Below are 21758 nucleotides of genomic sequence, written 5' to 3' on the forward strand. Positions count from 1 at the left end.
GGTGGAGACAGCTACCCTGGAGGGCATATGTTACTCATAAACCTTTTAAAGACTTTTGCCTGAACGGCAGTGGCAAAACAATTAAACAGCCTTGGATAGACATGACCTAATTTATTGGCCTTTGCAATTGCCATCCGTGGAGCCGGACTATACCGTAACCTACAACTAAGAACGAGTTTCGGTGGGTGAGGAGGGGTTTGCGAGAAGAGGGGAGAAACTGGTGTCCTTAAGGAGGAAGAGGCACCAGGAAGCAAACCAGCGATAAGGGGGGTGGCCACACCCTCCCTGACAGACTCCCCATGGAGAAGACCATTGTCAGAATTCCCCCTACCAGTGCTTTTTCTACCAGAGGAGTGAAGCACCTAATTGCCACCACTTAGGGAACAACTTTCGGCAAACAGAGCTCTCACTTGGCCCCTGGTGATCCTGAAGAGGAACTTCAAAGTGTGAGTACATGTGCAGTAATTCAGCCAGCAGCTTAGACCTACCCTCAAATATGCACAACCGCAAAAGTCATTTTTATATGCCCTTTATGACATCTGGAAGAAAAGAAGAGAACCACACATAAAATACATGACAGCAGTTTTAAAAATGGCCATTGAACATAACCACTCATACAACCAATATGAAGAACTTATGACTACACTGGGGTTCGAGAAAGCCAGTTCACAAGGACGGCCAGGAGGTATTCAGCTTGTGGACATTACAGCATTTGTGTTTATGGTAACCCACACTTAATGGGCAGTAAAACAAAACGAAATCAACAAAAAGCAAAACGTGATTCTTCCAGCTGCCAGACTAAACAGCTCCAGGGGCAGAAGGTCCCTTTGATCCTGCCAAGCAGTTTTAAAGTTGAAAGTACTAGAAATAAGGTTTATTACATTTGTGTCAGGCGTATTTCTCTCCATTGTCTTTTGCGAAGATCCCAGGCTTTCCCCTCCCAAACTGCAGAATTTCCTCTGAAATCAACAGTCCCTCCACTTATGCAAAAAAGTTGGGTGTAGGAAAGATGTGACAGGTGAGGTCAGTGACCTGAGAGCCCAGGCAGCCAGGATGGAATTGCTTAGTGCACATTACAGTCATCTGGGTAGTTTTAAAAAAAATCACGCCAACCTGGTCACCAACCCATTAAGCCAGAATGTCTTGGGGTGAGACCTGGCACTGGTAGTTTTGAGTTCCCCCAGGTGGCAGTAATTTCAGCCCAGGGTTGAGAATCTCTGCCCTAGCAGAGTCTGTGGCCTAAGACCTGTCATCAAAGACGCCAGGCAGACACACACGAGATGTGTCATTAGTCTTGGTGCCTAGGTGAGCACTCAGAGAGGAGAAGCAGAGGAGCACAGAGAAGGCAAGTGCACTATCCCTCCTGGACAGGTGAGTCTCAGTGCCTGCCATACCAACATGACGGCACTTTAAGCTAAACTGGATGGTCTACAGCCCCTGCTCAGAAAGTCCAGCACTAAGCTTTCCCCCAGAAGTGCTACAGATTGGATGCCCTAGGGCAGCCCAACCACAGGCTGGCTAGAGATGTGTCAGGTGACCTGGCATAATGGCCATGACCATCAGAATCTGGACCAGGGAGAGTCAGCCAGTTGAAGAATGCAGCAACAGGATGCGAGGGAATCAGAGGCATCCTGGGTAGGCTGTGAGAGGTGAGCAGAGTGGGTAGCTCGTCCCTAAGGGCGTCTTGGTTCCCCAAATCCTTCCAACTCCAGTTTCAGTCCATGTGTAATCTTTCCCTCTCTGCCTAAGGTGCCCCGAGTGAGGCTTTCTTCCTCTCCACCCAAAGATCCTGACTCACACGTGCAAGAAAGAGCCTGATCATGGTCCCTTTCTGGGAAGAACACCCCAAAAGGAGTAAGGCGTAGAGAAGAACAGCAGAATACGGCAACTTCCGAAAGACGCAGAAGCAAGAGAGAGAAACTGTAAAAGAGCAAAGAATGGGCATGAACAACAACAGTACAGGGTAAAGAGAAGAGAAATAAGTGAGAATTTTTAGTCAGAGAAACAATATATGAGTGGGCAATGAGAAAACGCAGAATCTAAAGGATGACAGAGAGACAACAGGGATGGAAGAGAACAGAGGAGGACAAGAGACTGTCCATCCCTGCTTTGTATTGTGCTGCTGAAAGATGACCCCTACAGGCTGCATTTCCCAGGCTCTCACAACCTGCCCAGCTGCTTCCAACCGGGTCTGGCCAGGAACTGGGAGGATATTAGAAGGTGAGAAGAAGGGAAAAGTCAGGGTATTTCTCCTCCTCTCTCTGTCTCATGCAGAACTTCTGGAAATGTCTGTCTCTTCCACATCTCCAAATCCCAAGTCACACCTGTCGTCATGGTTCACATTTCTCTTAGGGGATCCTATCCTGTGGGCTAGTGGTATACTACAGCTGGCTTGTACTGGCTCACAAAAGCAGATCGTTAAATATTCAGGGATTTTGCAGGCTGGTGTTAAATTGGCTTGAAATTGGCCAATGATACAAATCAGGGCTTTTTTCTTTTTTCTTTTTTTTCCCCCAGGAGAGCCAGTTACCAGTACACCACTGCCTCCAGCCTAGGGGTAGTGGAAGCTTCTGCTGCTGCCAGTCTCTGGTTTGCCTCACTGTCCTCTGATTGGTTTCTCTGCTTCTTTTTGTCACTGTGTAACCAATTCTCTGTACTACATTCTGTTTTGAATACCAAGTAGTTTCTGTTTTCCTGGTCAGACCCTCACTGATATGCAGACAATGGTCTGCTAAAGAGCTTTATCAGCTCCCCTGTGAGTGGGAAACATAATATTCACAACACGGGGAGTTCTGATTTTATTTGCTTGTTTGTCTAGTAATCCTGTTAATCACTTATCTTTGTGATTAAGTAATTTTTAAAGCAAATTAATTTTGTTATAAGTTAAAAACTTACACCACCCTACCAGGGTACTGGTTTGACCAGCAAAAGAACCAAATCTAAATGACAATCAGGTCACTTGATGGAGACCTAAAGATGAATAGTCCACCCTCAGTTGGGTGTGCCACCCTGCATACAAAATGGGAAGAGGGAGGAAACTGAAACATGATCCATTAGCTATGTACGCTAATATAGGTATAACAAACACATTTCTCTATACAAAAGCCTCTTCCCTACAATTTCCTTCTTAGATTTCATGAAAACGGATGCTGCAGCATTTTGCCTCATCAACTCTTTGTTGTTGTCATTGTTTGATTGTTCCCCTGTCTTTTCTCTAAAAGAAATTATCACAGGCCTTAGAAGGAGATGGGAATAAATGGTACCAGAACAATTTGATAGCAATTTGTAAAAAATCAATTTATATAATTATCCTACCATCTAGACAAAATATATATCAAATGAATTAAAGTTAAATTTAAAAAAGATTTTTAAAAATTAGACAGGAACATTGATCTAATCTTGATGTGTAGAGCTTTCTAATCTTAAAAACAAAAGAAATTTTTTTTAAAACTTGGTATATTTTGCTACATAAAAGTGAGAAAACAACTTTTATTTTCAGATAAATAGAAATTAGGAGCAAACTGAAACCTGAGAAATACATTTATAATAAATAGGACAAAAGTCAATTTCCTTAATATGCAGTGAAATATATAAATCAATAAGAAAAAAACCACACCAAGACTATGTCAGACAGTGTTGGTTGCCTTCTAGAATTCAGTCCCCTCAACTCCTCTCCTTTCTGGTTTTGTTATGAGCTGCAAAGTGTTCAGTCCCAGGGGATGGACCATGATTGATCTCATATTTCAATCCCGTTCCTTGCATTCTCAATTCTCTTGCAGCTAAGGGTGGCTATAATGACCTGGTTCTGGTGAATGAGAAATAAAGGGGAAGTCTGCTGATATGGCATCAAGGAAAGCTTTTACTTCTATGATGAAAGGGACACTTCCACTCCCAGCTATATACCCCAAAGATGCAGTTGTCTCAACTCTTTCCCCCTTCTCCCTGTCTTGAACATGGGTGTGATGTCTGGAGCAGCTGCAGCCATCTTGCATGGCAAAGACACCATCCAAATGTCCTTAAACCACTAGACCAGCTAGCAGCTGCCTACTTCCAGGTGTTTTGTTATGTCACAAAAATTTACACCCAATTTGTTAAAACCACAGTTAGATTTTCTGTTATTTGTGACAAGCAGCATTCCGGATACAGACCCTGATATACAAATGGGCCAAGATATTAGTAGACAATTCTTAAATCAAGAAATGTGAATAGTAATCATGTGAAAAAAAAGTTTATGTTCACTATAACCACAGCGTTAGAAATTAAAACAAGTACAAGAATTTCTTTTCCTACAAAATTGGCAAACATTAAGAAAAATAATACAACACCATCCAGTGCTGGGAAGGATGTGGTAAAACAGGGGGTCTTAACACACTGACAGTCAAGGTGCAATTTGGTAGAACATTTTTAGAAAGCAATTTGGTAACATGTAACAACTTAGAATGTATTTATATTATTTAAACTAATAATTCTACTTTTTGAAATTTACCTTTGGGACAATTTAAATTGAATTAAGGATGTAAGCACAAAGGTTTGCTACAGTGTTATTTCACACAGCAATAAGAAAAAAATAGAATTTAAAAAATCAAAGTGGCTAAAATATTGAAATTGTTAACTAAATTATAAAATATATACAGTAAAACGATATGCAGCCGCAACAATAGTGTTGACTCTGAGTCTTTAATTTGAAGGGTTTATTTTTATGCCATGATATTATATAAATAACAAACAAAATATACACAGTATGACCACAAGTGTGTTAAAAGTGGATGTGGGGAAACAGTTTGACAGTTCTTCAAAAAGTTAAACATAGAATCACCATACGTCCCAGTAATTTCTTTCCTGGGCATATACCCAAAAGAATTGAGAACAAGGACTCAAACACATACTTGTTAACAAGTGTTCATAGCAGCATTATTTACAATAGCCAAAAGGTGGATACAACCCAAATGTCTTCCACCAGATGAATGGACAAACAAATTGTGGTCTACAGATACAGTAGAATACTATCCAACCACAGAAAGGAACAAAGTACTGATACATGCTATAAGATAGATAAACCTCTCAAAAACACTATGTGAAGTAAAAAAAAAGACAGACACAAAAGGTTGCATATTATGATTTCATTCACATAAAATATGCTAAATAGGTAAATCCATTGAGACAGAAAGCAGATTAGTGGTTGCCAGCAGTTGGGGGGACATGGGAATGGCAAGTAACTGTTTAATGAGTTCTATTCCAGGAAGATAAAAATATTTTGGTACTATATAGAGGTGGTGATTGCACAACATTGTGAATGTACCAAATGCCAATGAATTGTTCACTTTAAGGTGGATAATTTTATTTTGTTTGAATTTCACCTCAACAAAAAAATATTTTAAAGAAGTAAATGTGGGGAATTCTGGTGCCAGGTAAGATGGAATAAGCACTTTCCACTCTGTCTCTCCTGGTGAATGTAGCCATAAAATCTGGACAGAATGCAGAGCTTCCAAATATATACAGCAAAAAACTAACAGACCTGAAGGAAGAAATAGACGAACTCACAATTATAGTTACAATGTCAACACTTCTCTCTCAGTTGTTGACAGAACTAATGGACAGATACAAGAATGAAGCAGTGAGCAACAACATAAGCTAAACAGGTCTAATCAAGATTTATCAAACACTCCACCAAACAACAGCAGAGAAGTGCACATGGAACCTTCCATGATAGACCATAACCTGGGTCATAAAACAAACTTTAGCAAGTTGAAAGGAATTGAAATCATGTAAAGTATATTCTTGACAATAATAAAGCATAAATCAATGATAGAAATCTAACATAAGAATCTCCAAACACTTGAAAATTAACACACTTTTAAATAATCTATAGGTCAAAGTCTCAAGGGAAATAAAATATATACTGAAGTGAATGGAACAAAAATACAAATATAAAAGTTTGTTGGATGGGCCGGCCCTTGGCTCACTCGGGAGAGTGCAGTGCTGGTAGTGCCGAGGCCGCAGGTTCGGATCCTATACAGGGATGGCCGGTGTGCTCACTGGCTGAGCATGGTGCAGACCACACTGTGCCGAGGGTTGTGATCCCCTTACAGGTCAGAAAAAAAAAAAAAAGTTTGTTGGACAAAGTCATAGCAGTGCTGAGAGGGAAATTTATAGCAGTAAATGCTTATATTAGAAAAGAGGAAAATCTGAACTCAAAAATAAAAAGGGAAGTATATCAAAATTTGTGGGATACAACCTAAGTGTGGTTTGTGCAGCAGCTCTGTAGAGTAGAAGCTTGAAACCTCGGTGGCATCCATGTTGTGTTAAATCTGTAGGCCAGCAGGACATGAGAGCAGTGGATGCATGGCAGCCTCCATCCAGATTCCAGAGGATGTATTGAAAAGCCTGGAAGCCCAGGCAGAGACCTGCTGCAGGGGCGGAGCCACTGCAGAGGCCATCTACTAGAGCAATGCCAAGCAGGAATGTGAGGTCAGAACCCCCACAGAGAGCCCCCAAGGGGGAATGTCTAGTAGAGCCGAGGCAGCAGGACCACCATGGAGACCCCAGACCTATGGAGCTACCAGAGTGGAACACTGGCCTGGAAAAGCTGCAGGCACCATCACTGCCCACTGGGCTATGCCTGGCAGAGCTGTGGAAGTGAAGTTGCCCAAGGTTTTGGGGGTCCAGATGCCCAATTGTGCCCAGGATGCTGGACTTGGAATCAAAGATTATTTTGGAGCTTTAAGACTTAATGTCTGTTAGGGGCGGAATGATGGAGTTTGGATGTGTCGTCCCCTCCAAAACTCATGGAAATTTGATCCCCTACGTGGTAGTGTTGGAAACTGATTGAGTCATGGGGGCAGATTCCTCATGAATGGGTTAATGCTCTCCCTGGGGGAGCGGGGATTAATGAGTGAGTTCTTGCTCTATTAGTTCCCGCGAGAGCTTGTTGTTTAAAAGACCCTGACACCTCCTCTCTCTCTCGCTTCCTCTCGCCATGTGATCTGCTTGTACCCGCCAGCTGCCTGCCACTTTCCGCCATGAGTTAGAAGCAGCCTGAGGCCTGTGCCAGATGCAGCTGTCCCAGAATCATAAGCCAAATAAACTTCTGTTCTTTATAAATTACCCAGTCTCAGGTATTTCTGTTATAGCAACACAAAACAGACTAATACACAACCAAAGCCATGCCTAGAGAGAAATTTGTAGCATTAAATGTTTATACTGGAAAAAAAGAAAGGTCTTCAATCTAAGTTTCTACCTTAAGAAACTAGAAAAAAAGAGCAAAATCAACTAAAGCAAGCAGAAGGAAGAATAAATATTAGAAGAAATCAATGAAATTAAAACAGAAAATAGAGAAAGTTCAAAACAAAACAAAAACTGGGTTCTTTGAAAATATAAATAAAATTGATAAACCTTTAGCAAGACTGAAAAAGAAAAATAGGGAAAAGACAAATTACTAATATCAGGAATAGAAGAGGGCTATCATTATGTAACATCCAGACATTAAAAGGATAATAAGTGATTACTATAAGCAATTTTATGCCCCTAAATTTGATAATTTAGATAAAATAGATCCATTTCTCAAAAACCACAAACTATCAGACTCACCCATGATGAAATAGCCTGAATAGCCCTCTATTTATATCAAATAAGTCGAATTCATAGTTAAAATCCTTTTTTAAAAAAAGCCTCCAGTTCTAGATGGTTTCACTGGTGAATTTTACCAAATGTGAAAGGAACAAGTAACACCAATGCTAACACAATCTCTTCCAGAAAATAGAAAACACAAGGATACTTCCTAACCCATTTTACAAGGCTAAGATCACCCTGACACCAAAACCAGACAAAAATAGTATACAAAAAGGTAAAACTATATATCATTATCCCTCATGAACCCAGATGCTAAATCCTCAACAAAATATGAACAAAGTGAGTAAAAAACACATAAATATAATGCACCATGACCAAGTGGGATTTATCCTGAGAATATAAGTGTATTAGTTTGCTAGTGCTGCCATAATAAAGCACACGAACAAGTGACTTAAACAACAGAAATTAATTGTCTCGCAGTTCTGGTGGCTAGAGATCAAGGCGTTGGCAGGACCATGCTCCCTCTGAAGGCACTGGGGAAGAATCTGTTCCAGGCCTTTTTCCAAAATTCTGGTAGTTCCTTGGCTTGGGACTGCATAACTCCAGTCTGCACATGGCATTCTCACTGTGTGCCTGTTTGTTTCTGTGTCCAAATGTTTCCTTTTTTATAAAGGCATCAGTCATATTAGAATAAGGCTCACCTTGATGACCTCATTTCAACTGGATTACCTGTATAAGGACCCTACCTCCTAATAAGTATCTCCACATTCTGAGTGTAGTAGATTGAATAATGTCCCCCCCAAACTCACTGGAACTTGAATTGTGTCCCCAACCTTTTATGTATTAGAAACTTAGCCCCCACTGTGACTGTTAAGAGGGTAGGAAATCCTATTGTGGTAATTGAAAGGTGGAGCCTTGAAGAGGTGATTGGATTGTAGGACCCTGCAGTAGTGAATGGATTAAAAATGGTGGTCAGGGGCGTGGTTCTGAGGGCTTTAAAAGAAGAGGAGAGTCTCTCTCTCTCTGCTCCACCATTTTCTGCAATGTGAGCCCATTGGGTCACTGTTGCCACCACCAGATGGACTTTGGACTTCTCAGCCTCAGAAACTGTAAGCAATAAATTTTGTTTTCTTTATAAGTCACCCAGTTTCAAGTATTTTGTTATAAGCAACAGGAACAGTCTAATACACTGAGGTGCTAGGGATTAGGGTTCATATATATCTTTTTTTCGGAGGACAGTTCAACCCATAACAGTAAGTAATAGTTTGATATTTTATTATTATTTATTTTTCCTTTTTTTGTCTTTTTTCATGTCCGGCAACAGATTGCAACCCTCAGTGTCGCGCCCGTACCGGACTGGGACCGGCAATGGGATCGCAACCCTCGGTGTTGCGCCCGCACCTCGCTCAGCCAGTGAGCAGCCGGTCTGTATGTGGGATCCGAACCCTCGGCGGGAGCGCCGCCTCGCTCCCAAGTGGCACACTGTAGCAGTGTGCCACCGGGCCGGCCCTAGTTTGATATTTTAAAATTGATTACTGTAAACTATATCAACAGTCTAAAGAAAAAAACCCACATGATGATACTAGTTAATTCAGAAAATCATTTGATAAAATTCAACACACATTCATGATAAAAACTGTTAGCAATTAAGAAATAGAACCTGGGCTGTCCAGTTATCTCAGTTGGTTAGAGCATGGTGCTGATAACACCAAGGTCCAGGGTTTGATCCCTATACTGGCCAGCCACCAAAAGAAAAAAGAAATAGAACCTGATAAAAGGCATCTACAAAAAAAAAAAAAAAAAAAAAACCTTACAGGTAACACTGCACTCAATAGTGAAAGACTGTATACTTGCTAGCAAGGCAAGGATGTACATTCTCGACACTCCTATTCAACATCATGCTTGAAGTCCTATCCAGTATGAGGCAAGGGAAAGAAATAAAATGGAAAGGAAGAAATAAAACTGTCCTTATTTGCAGATGACATGATTGTCTACATAAAAAAAAATACCAAAAAAAGAAATCCTAAAACTAATAATTGTGTTTAGCAAAATGATAGGATATAAAATCAATACTCAAAAATCAATTGTATTTCTATATAAGAGCAATGAACAATTATAAACTTAAATTTAAAAATTTATATGGAAAAGCAAAGACAAAACAATTTTGAATAAAGTTGGAGGAATCACAATGTTAAGACTTACTATAAAGCCACAGTAGTCAAGATAGCATAGTATTTGTGAAGGAAAAGATGTATACAGTAGTCCCCCCTTATCCACAGGGATGCCTGAAACCACAGGGATGCCTTATACCTCCAATGGATGCCTGAAACCACAGATAATGCCAAACCCTATATATACACTATATTTTTTCCTATATATACATACCTATGATAAAGTTTTATAGGCTCAATGCTTTCTGGCACAACAAGTTGCCATCAATCAGAACACATATTCTGTTCATGTCTTCTACCCACAAATTTAATACCTTTTCCATCTTAACTAATTACTTATCATGCACTGTGGCTGTAACTTTTGCAGTTTGAGATGCAAACTAGCAAACATTTCTTTTTCTTTCTTCACAATTTTATGGATAGAAGATTCATTCTTACTGTACATCTTAGCAACCTCAGCATATGATTTTTTTTCTTTTCTTCTTCTTTTTTTTTTTTTTAAAGATGACTGAAAACTTAAGTTCATGAAAAACCTGTACATGGATGTTTATAGCAGCTCTATTCAATATCTCCCAAACTTGGAGACAATACAAATGTCCCTCAGCAGGTGAATGGTTAAACAAACTGCAGTGAATCTATATAATAGAATACTACTTAGCAATATAAAGGAATAGATTATTGATGCATACAACAACTTGCATGACTGTCAAAGGAATTTTGCTGAGTTAAAGAAGCCAGTCTCAAAAAAATTATGTACTCTGTGCTCCCATTTATATAACATTCTTTAAACAATAAAACTATAGTGATGGGGAATAGAACAGTGGTTTGGAGTAAACTGCTCTCTCTCCCATCCCCGTTCCTCCTTCAACTACTGTTAAATGGATTGTTTTGAAGTTGAAACCAAGACAAACTTGGTATCAACATATAAAATCACAACCTTTTGTTGGGGGTGGGAGATTTGGTCATTGCAGCCCCCAATTTCCTCTTTCATCATTAGAAAGCCTAACACAGTGGAATGAGGAAGCTGGCTCCTGTGGTATGCCAAGTTCATATGTGAAGTACAGTCTTTTGAATAGAGCCATTGGCAACATCAATAAGACAGCATTCCTGAGAAGGAGAGGAAGGCAAGCCTATGGCTCTCAAATATCACAGCCCGTGCAGTAGCTAACTGCAGAAAAACAGACCGGAATGAAGGTGAAGGAAGAATTCACCCGTGTGTGTGTGTGTGTGTGTGTGTGTGTGTGTGTGTAAGACAATGCCTCAGCAGGCTCTTAGCCACCTGCTTCTCAGTTTTAAGACCCAAGTGTGCCAACAAGGAAGGAAAACATTTTCTTACTAACTTTTACCTGACTTCCCTTTGACCTTCATGTGGTTCTCAGTTTTAAGACCATCTGTGTTAATGAGGAAGGAAAGTATTTTCTGACTAACCTTAATCTGACCTTCTTTCGTCCTTCACGTGGTTTTGGCCTCCTTTTGTCCTTCACAGATCTTTCCTTCCCGTACTTTGTATTCTCTACACACCAATAAGTTAAGTTCCATTTAACTAGGTTTTGTGAGGGTTTTTTTTGGTGGCCAGTGGGTACGGGGATCCAAACTCTTGTCCTTGGTGTTATGACATCGCGCTCTAACCAAATGAGCTAACTGGCCAGCCCCCATTTAACTAGGTTGAGTACCTACTAAGTGTGTGAGGCTCTCCATTCCTGAAATAATCCTTGACCACAAGGAGCCAAGGCTGATATACAACCTACCATGTACCAACTTACCCATGTATTATTACATTAACATAAAAAAAGGATAAGGGCAAAAAAAAAATTTAGACTTAAAAAAAAGGAAATTATTTAATAATTTAAAATTATTTATGAAAGTAAAAAATAAACATTCTGCATTTCTTTATTATCAAAAGAAACAGTCAATGTTACTTTTTTTTAGTAACATACTCATATGGTAACTGTAAGAAATAAAATAGTAGTAAAAGGGTTAAAGTCCCTTTAAATATCATTCCCAAGAGATAAGCATTTTAACAGTCTGGAGTATATCCTTACAAAATACATACATGCATTTTTTAACATAAATGGTTGCCAGAAATTTTTTCTATATAGACAAATACCACTAGTTATCCCCCCTTATCCGTTATGCCATTTTCCTCAGTGATAACATACCCAACATTTAGTTGGGCACGTGACTACCTAAAATTGTGTGTTCTCTATTTTCATGGTCAGTGGAAATAGCAAGCGTTTTAAAGTGCAAAAATCTCTAAGTCAGGCACAGAAAGAGAAATACCACATGTTCTCACTTATTTGTGGGAGCTAAAAATAAATAAACGGGGGTGGGGAAGAAGAAACAACAATCACAATTCCTTGAACTTGTTAAGACAAGTGAACAGATATGATGTTGATGGGTGGGGGTGGGGAGGGGGAGGGAGGAATCAGTAAAGGGACACAAAAATCAACTACATTGTATATTGATAAAATTTTAAAAATAAATAAATAAAAAGTAAAGTGAAAAAGTCTCAGTCCTGATTGTTACAAACTAGGCAGGCAATGACAGTTCAACTTTTTTGTACTGTAGGAGGCAGCACTGCACAGTGATTACATGCAGATGGAGCTCCCAAATCCCACACTTCCTAGCAATATGACCTCAAGCAAGTTACTTATCCTCTAAGCTTCTCCTGTAAAATGGAAATAAAAATATCCTCTGATTCATCAGGTTGCTGTGAGAATTCAATGAGATAATACATACGATGAATTTAGCATAGAACAAGTGCAACAAATGTTAGCTATTATTATAGTCACTATTATTATTTTGAAAAAGATGAAAATACCTGCATTACCATGTTTAAGATGAGGATAAAAACAAAAAGATATGAAAGACTTTAAAAGCTAAAAGAGAGGGGCTGGCCTGTTAGCTCAGTTGGCTAGAGCACAACTTTGTAATACCAAGGTCCAGCACCAGCCAGCCACCACAGGAAAAAAAAGAAAGCTACAAGAGTTATAATGTCAAAAAGCCTAACGAGGACACTACTCCCTGACCTTGGGATATGGAACGATATTATTGTGGTTGTTCTATGTGTATTACACATGGAAAGCAATCTACAGGAGTAAATAGGAGAATATATCTGAGACAAAGTTCTCCCCTCCCTTTAAAGGAATTAACTAAATTGGATGTTGTTGGAAAGAGCAGACACCTCAGAGATCCATGAAGTTAATCAGATACTACCTTGTTATATATCAGAATACTCAAGCCTATCGGGCATGCCTGTGACTGCTGGGCATTGCTCTCATGGTCCCTTTTCCAGGCCACATAGGGCTGCTTAAGGGTGAGCTATATTTATGTGAACGCTTCATCTTATAGGTTCTACCACCAATAAAAAACTTGCATAGACTTTAGCTGTTGGGGCAGAATCTGTGTTTTATTCTCTTCGTAGTGTTTGGCACATAGTAGATGCCCAATAAATAGGCATCCAAATGTCTCTTGAAACTCTCTTAGCCAGAGGCAGATTTCACAGGCTGGGAGAGGAGAGAGCAGGCAGACAGCCTGGGAGAGACAGGATGTGTCTGGCTTTTAATCTCTGCAGGATGCTGCAGCTTCCACCAGCTGTGCTTTGCAACTGTGATATGTTAAATTAAGTGTGGGCTAAAGGTTTCTTCAGACATAATGAACTGGAACCTAACTTGAGGTATAGACAGACTGTAACCTACTTTTGGAACCAGTAGCCAAGTCTTAGCCAATCACCAGCAGCCAACTATTTGAACTGCGTTCAAATAAGGCAAACACCAAGCTGTAACCAATCCAGCTGTTTCTGTACCTCACTTCCATTTCCTGTAAGTCACTTTTCCTTTTTCTGTTTATAAATCTTAGCCTACCATGCGGCAGCCTCAGAGTCACTCTGAACCTATTCTGGTTCTGAAGGCTGCCCAATTTGCGAATCTTTCTTTGCTCAATTAAACTATGTTAAATTAAATTTGTCTAAAGTTTCTCTTTTACCGGATATATACAGTCCCCTTCAGGACTGTGCCACAGCTCAAGGACACTATTGTAAGTCAATCAGAAACAACTAAATTCTGGAAAACCTTCCTAGGCTGCAATCTTGCTATTGAGCAAAGATGGTCTAAATCTAGACATGCCATTTTTCAACTTGATTGCACCAGGTTTTGTAACATCTTATACTTTATAAGTTTTCTGCAATAGGAAAAACAAACATTTCTGATGTATATATATCTCTTTCATGAGCTGATGAGGTGATATAACCTTTTGGTACTCTCCATTCAGAGTTCCATTCATGAGACCTGGTGATGGAGGTGGAGGTAGTTGTGGTTTTCGAACCATGACTATACATACATATATGCATATGCACTCACACAGCATACACACACACATACATATATACATATGAGGATACTTCAAAAAGTTCAGGGAAAGATTCGTATTATCTTTCAGTTCTATTTTCCACAAACTTTTTGAAGTGCCATTGCATACACAAAAAGAATACAAGCTTTGGAGCCAGATAAATTTGGGTTCAAATTCTAGCTCTTCCACTTATGAGCTGTGTGACCTAGGGCAAGTTCCTTACCCTTGCTAAATTTTAGTTTCCCTTCTGTAAAAAGCCATTAATAATACTCATTCCAAGGAACAGTTGTAAGGATTATTCAGTGCTGATGGGTAAAATAGTTCTGAGATAGACTTGGATTTGAATTCTGGTTCTACTGCTTAACTTGGACAAGGCACCCAACCTTTGTAAGTTTTTCCTTCTCTGTGAAATGGAAATTAAAGTATGCACCTAATGAGGTTATTGGGAAGATAAATTAAATCTGTATAACATGTTTAGTACAGTGCCTAGTATACAGTAAGGGCCCAATAAATGTTAATGGTTATTATTATCATAATAATTACTATTATTATATTAAAAAGCTGTACCCTATAAATGTTGGTGTGGTCATCTTCTCCACCTCAATTTCCTAGTAATGAGAAATATCCAAGAATTGGACAACTGAGTTAAGAGTAAGGCATATCTGTATAGGGATTGCCATATTGCTCCCCAAAAGACTCACAATGTCACTAACAATATGCAGAATCTTTCTGCTTCTCTCTATCTTTACAAACAGTTTTTTCTGTCATTTTTAAAGGGGCAACATGATATCTCAAGGTTATTTCAATTTTTTTAAATTACTGTGAGGAAAAGCATTTTCCTATCTGTTTTGTTTACTGTTTGGATATTTTCTGGTGTGAATGGTTTATTTCTATCTTTTGCATATTTATCAATTTGAATCTTGGTGTTTCTCTTAAAAATTTGAATAAGCTTTTTATATATTAGGAACATTAACTATTACATTTAATATAAATACTTTCCCTATAAGCTGGAGCCAGAGAGGTCCAGTACAGATGAGGGGAGACAGGGGAAAGCTCTGTGTGTTCAACAGCATTTCTGTGGGTGGGGCTGCTGTCTCCTGCACGGTGAACTCAACTACTCTCACGACTTTACCATCCATCTCTGAACATCTCTGGCTCTAACTATAGGATATTTCTTTTTAGTTGTATTGTAGACATCTCAAGCCTATCACAGTTATAACTGAACTCATCCAACCAGATAACTTTCCAAACTTCCCCATTTGGTCCCTTATTTTCCTAGTCAAGAGATCTTGAGGCTGTTTCTCAATATAGTAAAAAGTCTGCCCAGAGTCTCTCAGACAGGCCTGTTGAACTGTCTGTGAAATTATATTCTTGAATAATAAGTCATGTATCCTGATCTTTGATTCGGAAAATATGATGATCGTACATATCAAGAAAATCAGCAGAAGAGGCAGCCAAGTTGACATGTTATCTCAGGCCCTTTCTGCATGTCAGTATCTGCTACTAAAACCATGTGAGCCTGAGGAAGGTAAGCAAAACAATCCCATGGAGACTGCTATCCAGACATGAGTGTTTGAGAGTGGAAGCCAGGAATTATACGGGGGAAAAGGAAGTACTAGAAATTATTGCTTTGAATATTTGGTCCAAGCATCTACTTTCCTTAAATTATTTTTATATTTTAATGGTGACATTTTCCGAATTGAGTAGTTAAATATTATTAGTAGTCTGTGACAGTATTGATTTTGTCTTAGCACTATGGCTTTTTCTGTCGATGTTTCAGTTAGGATGTGAGGGCCATGAAATCAGATGTTTTTTAGCCTTCTAACACCTAGCCCATTGGCCTTTGTCACCTATGTATAGATCTAGTTCCCTCTAAAGTCAACTGAAGTGGGTACCATGAACTGCTATAGAGGAAACACAAGGCAATCATCAGGTCAAATATAAAAAGTCAAAATTCTCTTCAGTGAAAATTAAAATAAATTATATCTCTATTTTTAAGACTATAGTTCATGAGAAATCAATTTGATAACCTAAATGGAAGCTTCCCTTCCTCTTATTGTTTCCTAATTCTCCCCTCAATTTCCCCAAATAACACAAAGTATCACTTAGAAAGCCCTATGCTCTTCAGAGACAAGAAATACTTCCAGTAATGTACACTGAGAGCAACCACAGTTTCTTAGCGCCTTTGGAACCTGTGTTGAAGCCAAACTCCACGCAGTTCTAAAGTTCTCCTTCCCAAAGTTGGGTGTGCCCGGGTGGTGCATGTGCATATGTGTGGGCCCATGTACGTGGGTGTGCGTGGGTTTGGACATACTGTTCTCAGGAGAGCACACCTTTTACACTGTTTGGAGGAATGATGAAGCTTATTTTTCTAAAAGCAGAGTGTGTGAAATCCACATCCTCAAACTTCGAAAATCATCTAGAGAAGTTTTTGGATGGGTCTATTCCAACACTGGGGAGAGAGTGCCTTCATCCCAGGACTTATCCCACACTTCCCCAGCAGGAAACTGGTTAATTTACATCCCAATGGAATTTTCAGGATTCCATTCTCTGTTAACTACTCTCTCACTGGAAACACTGTATAGTAAGGACAAGGGTGAAATTCCGTAGACACTTCCTCCCCACAGCACCACACACAAGGAGACCCACCCATTCCAGCCAAGCCCGCGCGTCCACGTGCCATTAACTCACACAAGCCTCTGTTTGGCAAATTCCTCGAGCTACCGCCCGTGGGGTGGGGACGTGTCTCTGCCCGGGAGGTGCCAGCTCTCCCGGGCCTCTCTGACTGGTAGCGTGGGGTGGATAGAGGTGTCTCTGGGGCCTCGGGAAAAGGTGTTAGGTTAGGGTAGACGACCTGGAGGACCAGTGTGCGCACGTGGGTGCGCAGCGACCTCAGAGGAGCAGGGGCAGGACTTGGAGCCACGCAGCGCCCCCGCCCCATTCACCTGCCGGAAATGGCCCTGGGCCCCCAACGGCGGAGGACACACCTGAGCAGAGCGCGGCGTCGCCACACACCTGGACCCCACGCAGCCGAGCGCGGCCCACGTGTGCCGGACGGGGCTGGACAGTCGCTCGGGACCCGCTCGCAGAGAAAGGCACCGAAGAACTCGCCACTACCCTGCGAGACCCCAGACTCGCAACCATTCCCGCCCGGGATGCAGTCAGTGTCTGGAGAGAGCACCCGCCAGAAGTCCCAAAGTGCCTTAGGGAGGAACTCAGCGCACTTTTCCTCTCCCCGACCCGCAGCATCCGCCGGAGCGCGCGTCCCCGGCGTCCCGGAGCCCCCGGGCAGGGGTCCCGCGACAGCCCCGCGCCTCCCAGCGCACGCCCCGCTCTGGGGAGCCGCAGACCCCGGCCCAGGGAAAGGGAAAGGAATTTGCTCTGTACCTGATCCTGTCCCTCTCTGCCCTCTGTAGTTCCTCATTTCTTTCCAGCACCTGAAGGATCTTCCTGGCTTCTTCCTCACTTAAGAAATTGAAATCAAACCTCTGAGGAACTTTCGTCATTTTCTCTACTGTGTGTGTTGAACTTGAGCTCCTTGGCGCCTCCTGTTACAATGGCATTTTTCAACGTATAGAGAAGACTCGTTTGGGGAACTTGATCCCAAAGCCCATAAGTCCGCCCCTTTGAAAATCTCAAACCACAAACCTAGGGAACGTCCCACAAGTACAGGACTCGTTTTGACAACACCTTAATGACATGTTTCTCTCAACCTGTCCAACCGGGATGCAAAATGAACTACTAAAAGTGGAGAGGGAACCAATCCCCTTCCAAGGGGGGCGGGCTCTTCCTCGTCCCCGCCCTTTTCCCCTCCCCCTCCCTCATCTGACTTCTAAGCAAACAAGCCTACATAATTCTGCATCTAATGAGGCCAAGGCTTAACTGCTGGCCCGACACTATTTGCTTTGGCTGTTGCTGTTTACTCTCAGAACTTGAACTTGAGTAGCAGAAGGAGTGGAAAGAATAAAGACTCATGACTAATCTTCCCTTTCAATATTTAAGAGCCGGTAAGAAACAGAATGTGAGTAGGAGCTTTAGAACTGATGGAAGCCTTACCCTATTTGAAAGACCAGAAAAGGCTGAACTCATTACACAGGTAGCTGTGGATGGACCTGGCCGAAGGGCTGAAATTAGTATATCTTTGGAAATTTAGGAGAAGACAGCCCTGGGGCAAAGGATGGTAGAAAGCACCTGTCAGAAATTTTTTGTAAGATTTTATAATCTTAATAAGTTGTTTCAGAAAGTAATACACTTTCAAATACCTAATCCTCTGACTAAAGCAAAATGTAACAATATGAAACCTCGGAAGTAGCTTTTCCTAGAAAGTCAACTATTCCACATTGTAATGAAGTATGGATAGAAATTTCCAAGAACATTCATATGTACACTTTTTTTAAATTATCAAGGCTTTTTTTCAGAAAACATGTTGTTTCTCTTGGCTTCATTTCCTACCCCAAAATAACTTTGCCAGATCGACTTTCCTGCCCCATAGCCTTAATTTGGTTATTCCTTATGTGGTTATGACGATTACTAACATTTAAAATGTACTGCCATATATATCATCTCTTTTCCTGGCAAATAAGCCTAATAAAGATTTTGTATCTGTAACAAAAACATGATGTCAAAAATGGCTATTTATGTTTTTGTCTTTGGGCCCTTTACCCACCCTGATCATCATTACTTAAGAGAAGTCTAGGCAGCTGGCCATTCAAATAACTTTTGTGGGTGTCTTGTTTGTTATTTGCATGAAGCAGGAATCAAATCTGTTTACCAATGTTGTACGGCACACAGAACTCCTTTATAGTCTCTATATTGACAATGGTGGTTTAGGAGTGTGTCTTGGAGTTGTACAGGGTGTCCAATTTTTCTAGTGTGTTTGTTTATTCATTTATTCAACACATACATGGGACTTCTTAATGTAGGCATTGGTGGGCTTTTACCCTGTTTCCAGTATATTAGCGAATTAATTTCAAATGACATATTCTGGTGTCTATTACATGAAGGCATTGTTCACTGCAAACACATAGTTCTTGTTCTTAAGAAGTTTATAATCTGGTAGGAGAGGTACCATGAATAGAAAAATGACTAAAGAACAAAGAACATAATAGAGGAATAAAGAAAATTCCCTGAGAGCACAGAAAAAAAGTTAGTTACAACTAAGGGGGTCAGGGGAGAGGATATGGTATTTAGGTTGCAACATGAAGGGTCAGATTTCAACAGGAAGAAGGAGATAGTGGTGGGAGGAGACATGTGACTCTTTTCTAGGCAAGGGGAACAGGTGCTGATAGCAGAAGTACACTCTAGGAATTTTCTTATATTCCCTCAACTCCTCTGACTAATGGCCAGAGTGAGCAAAAACTTGGAATCCAGAAAACACAAGGACATATTCAAGGATTGGTAAGTGGTCTGTTTTGGCTACAGCATGCATTCTCGTAAGGGCAAAATCTTACTCTTTTTGTGTATAGAACACACATATGCACACAATACATAGACAGATACACAGTATATCTGTGGTATTAACATTTTCTGAGGGTGGTGATTAAGAAAAAAATTCTAAAAAGGCTGTTTAGTGTGGACAGTAATGAAAAAGAGGCTTAGAAACACTGGGCTAGCAGATAAGGAAGGCACTGTAGAGTAAATAAGGCTGAGATCTGCTTGTGAATGCCGTGGTAAGCAATCTAGTCTTCTTGTGTAAGCAATGAGAGGCCAATACTGGTTCTGAGTATGACAATGGTATAGCTGAAACTGAGCTTTGGAAAGATTACTCTGATAGCAGTAGACAAGAAAGAATAGAGTGAAGAATGTTTGCAAGGAAACCATTGTGTGGGAATGCTGATGCAGGAGAAAGGGAAAGAGGACCTGAACTAAAGCAGTGGAAGTGAAAATAGAAAAGAGGGCCGAAGTCCAAAGATATAGGCTGGACTTGGTAACTTATTAGGTATGAGGATCAAGAAAGGAGGCACAAATATGATGCATGATTTCAAGAGAAGTGTCTTAAAGGAGACTATTCTATTTGATGGTATGAGAAACATAAGGCTTCTAAGGAGATCAGGTATTCACTTTCAGATGTAAGGAGCTGAGGTGCCTGCGGTTACCCAGCAAAAATGAGAAATGTGGGACTGGAATTCTTAAAGCCCGGATGGAGAAGTTGATTCAAAAGTCATCTGCTTAAAGATGATTGCCAAAACCCTGACACTGGATAAGATGGTCGCAGCAAAGAGTGGACAGGGAGCAGAGACTGGTTCAGCTCTATCAGACATCAGCATTGAGGCATGCTTCAGCCCTGGGTTGTAGCACAAATAGGGCATACCACTGAGAAATTATTATATTGAGAAATTTGCAAGGCTTTGGGGGTTGCCCTGAAAACCACACAGAATAGTTTCTGTGGGGTTATAAACATGGTACTCTTAAAGTAAATCATTCTCAAGGGTTTGTTTTATGGATTTATTTAGCCAGCTGCAAGCAGCCATTTTTAATCTTAGTATCTGGTAACCCTGGCAGCAACCTTCTGCCAAGCCACTCAGCTAAAGAGATACTCACTAGGTTTTAAAAATTTTTGTTGTTGTTGTTGTTTAGTATCATCTAGATAGAAAGCAATAATCTTTAGAAATCTCCAATAGTCTCCTATCTTCTCCAGGTTGTTGGGCTTAATTTTTTTCTTTCCTGGCAATCACCCAGCCAAGAGAAATGCTAATCACATCACTTGCTTGAATGTATGAATTTTTGCCATCTAAAAGTACGTATGACCCCAGTAGGCCATTGAGAAGCAACTCTGTAGACTGGGATAGTTTTTTCACAGAGGTATCTTTCTGACCTATTTTAGCTCTTCTCTCCAGACAACCCAAATGTTTTCCCTTCCAGCTGCAGGTCATGGCGTGAGTTTGGGTGATAGCTTTCAGTTAAACAAGCAAATACAAGTCAGCTTGAATGTAAGATGTTGATAACAGGCCTTTATTAGTGAACAAGAGATGTAAAATTTTAAGGGAGTTTGCACAGTTGTTCATTTCAATTTTCACTATTCCAACTGTTTAGTGAATAGCTTTGCAAATCTAGATAGAAAGCTCCCTTTTTGTTTCCCTGGAGGCTTCGGTCCTGTATCCATTATTATGGAATAAAGATTCCATGAAAAACAGTAGCTTAAAATCCCTAAACCTTACCTTTAAAAAAAAACAACCTCTAAAGATCATAGTAGAACCAACCTTATAAGATTGTTATAAAAATTCACTGAGATGGGGCTGGCCCGGTGGCGCACTGGATAAGTGCGCCGCTTGGGAAGCGCGGCGGCGCTCCTGCCCGAGGGTTCGGATCCCACATACAGACCGGTTGCCGCTCACTGGCTGAGCGAGGCACGGGAGCAACGCCGAGGGTTGTGGTCCCGTTGCCGGTCCCCGGCCCGGTGCGGGGGCAACACTGAGGGTTGCGATCCATTGCCGGACACGGAAAAAGACAAAAGACAAAAAAAAAAAAAATTCACTGAGATGATGCAAAGCAATTAACAGGGGCATTCATAGTCAATGTGCAATAAATAGTACTTATTAATAATATTCCTTGCATACAAAGCAGCCTACAATTTTAGAAGTAACATTTTCTTTCACTATAAAAGTAATATAATTCAACAGTGTTGGAAGTACTAGCCAGAGCAATCAGAGAAGAGAAGGAAATAAAGGGCAT

The 21758-nt window shown here is 40.6% G+C and overlaps 1 protein-coding gene across 1 annotated transcript in view; it reads right to left on the reverse strand.

Moving 5' to 3' along the window:
* Positions 1–17593, reverse strand: part of EXPH5 (exophilin 5) — a 77100-nt gene extending 59507 nt beyond the window's left edge. The window contains exon 1 of the mRNA XM_008588438.1: positions 17475–17593. Within this exon, the coding sequence (XP_008586660.1) occupies positions 17475–17593 (119 nt within the window). The remainder of the gene's footprint in view (positions 1–17474) is intronic.
* Positions 17594–21758: the final 4165 nt, after the last annotated feature.

The sequence above is a fragment of the Galeopterus variegatus genome, unplaced genomic scaffold (genome assembly GCF_000696425.1).
Source record: "Galeopterus variegatus unplaced genomic scaffold, G_variegatus-3.0.2 Scaffold4825, whole genome shotgun sequence".
Lineage (NCBI taxonomy): Eukaryota > Metazoa > Chordata > Mammalia > Dermoptera > Cynocephalidae > Galeopterus > Galeopterus variegatus.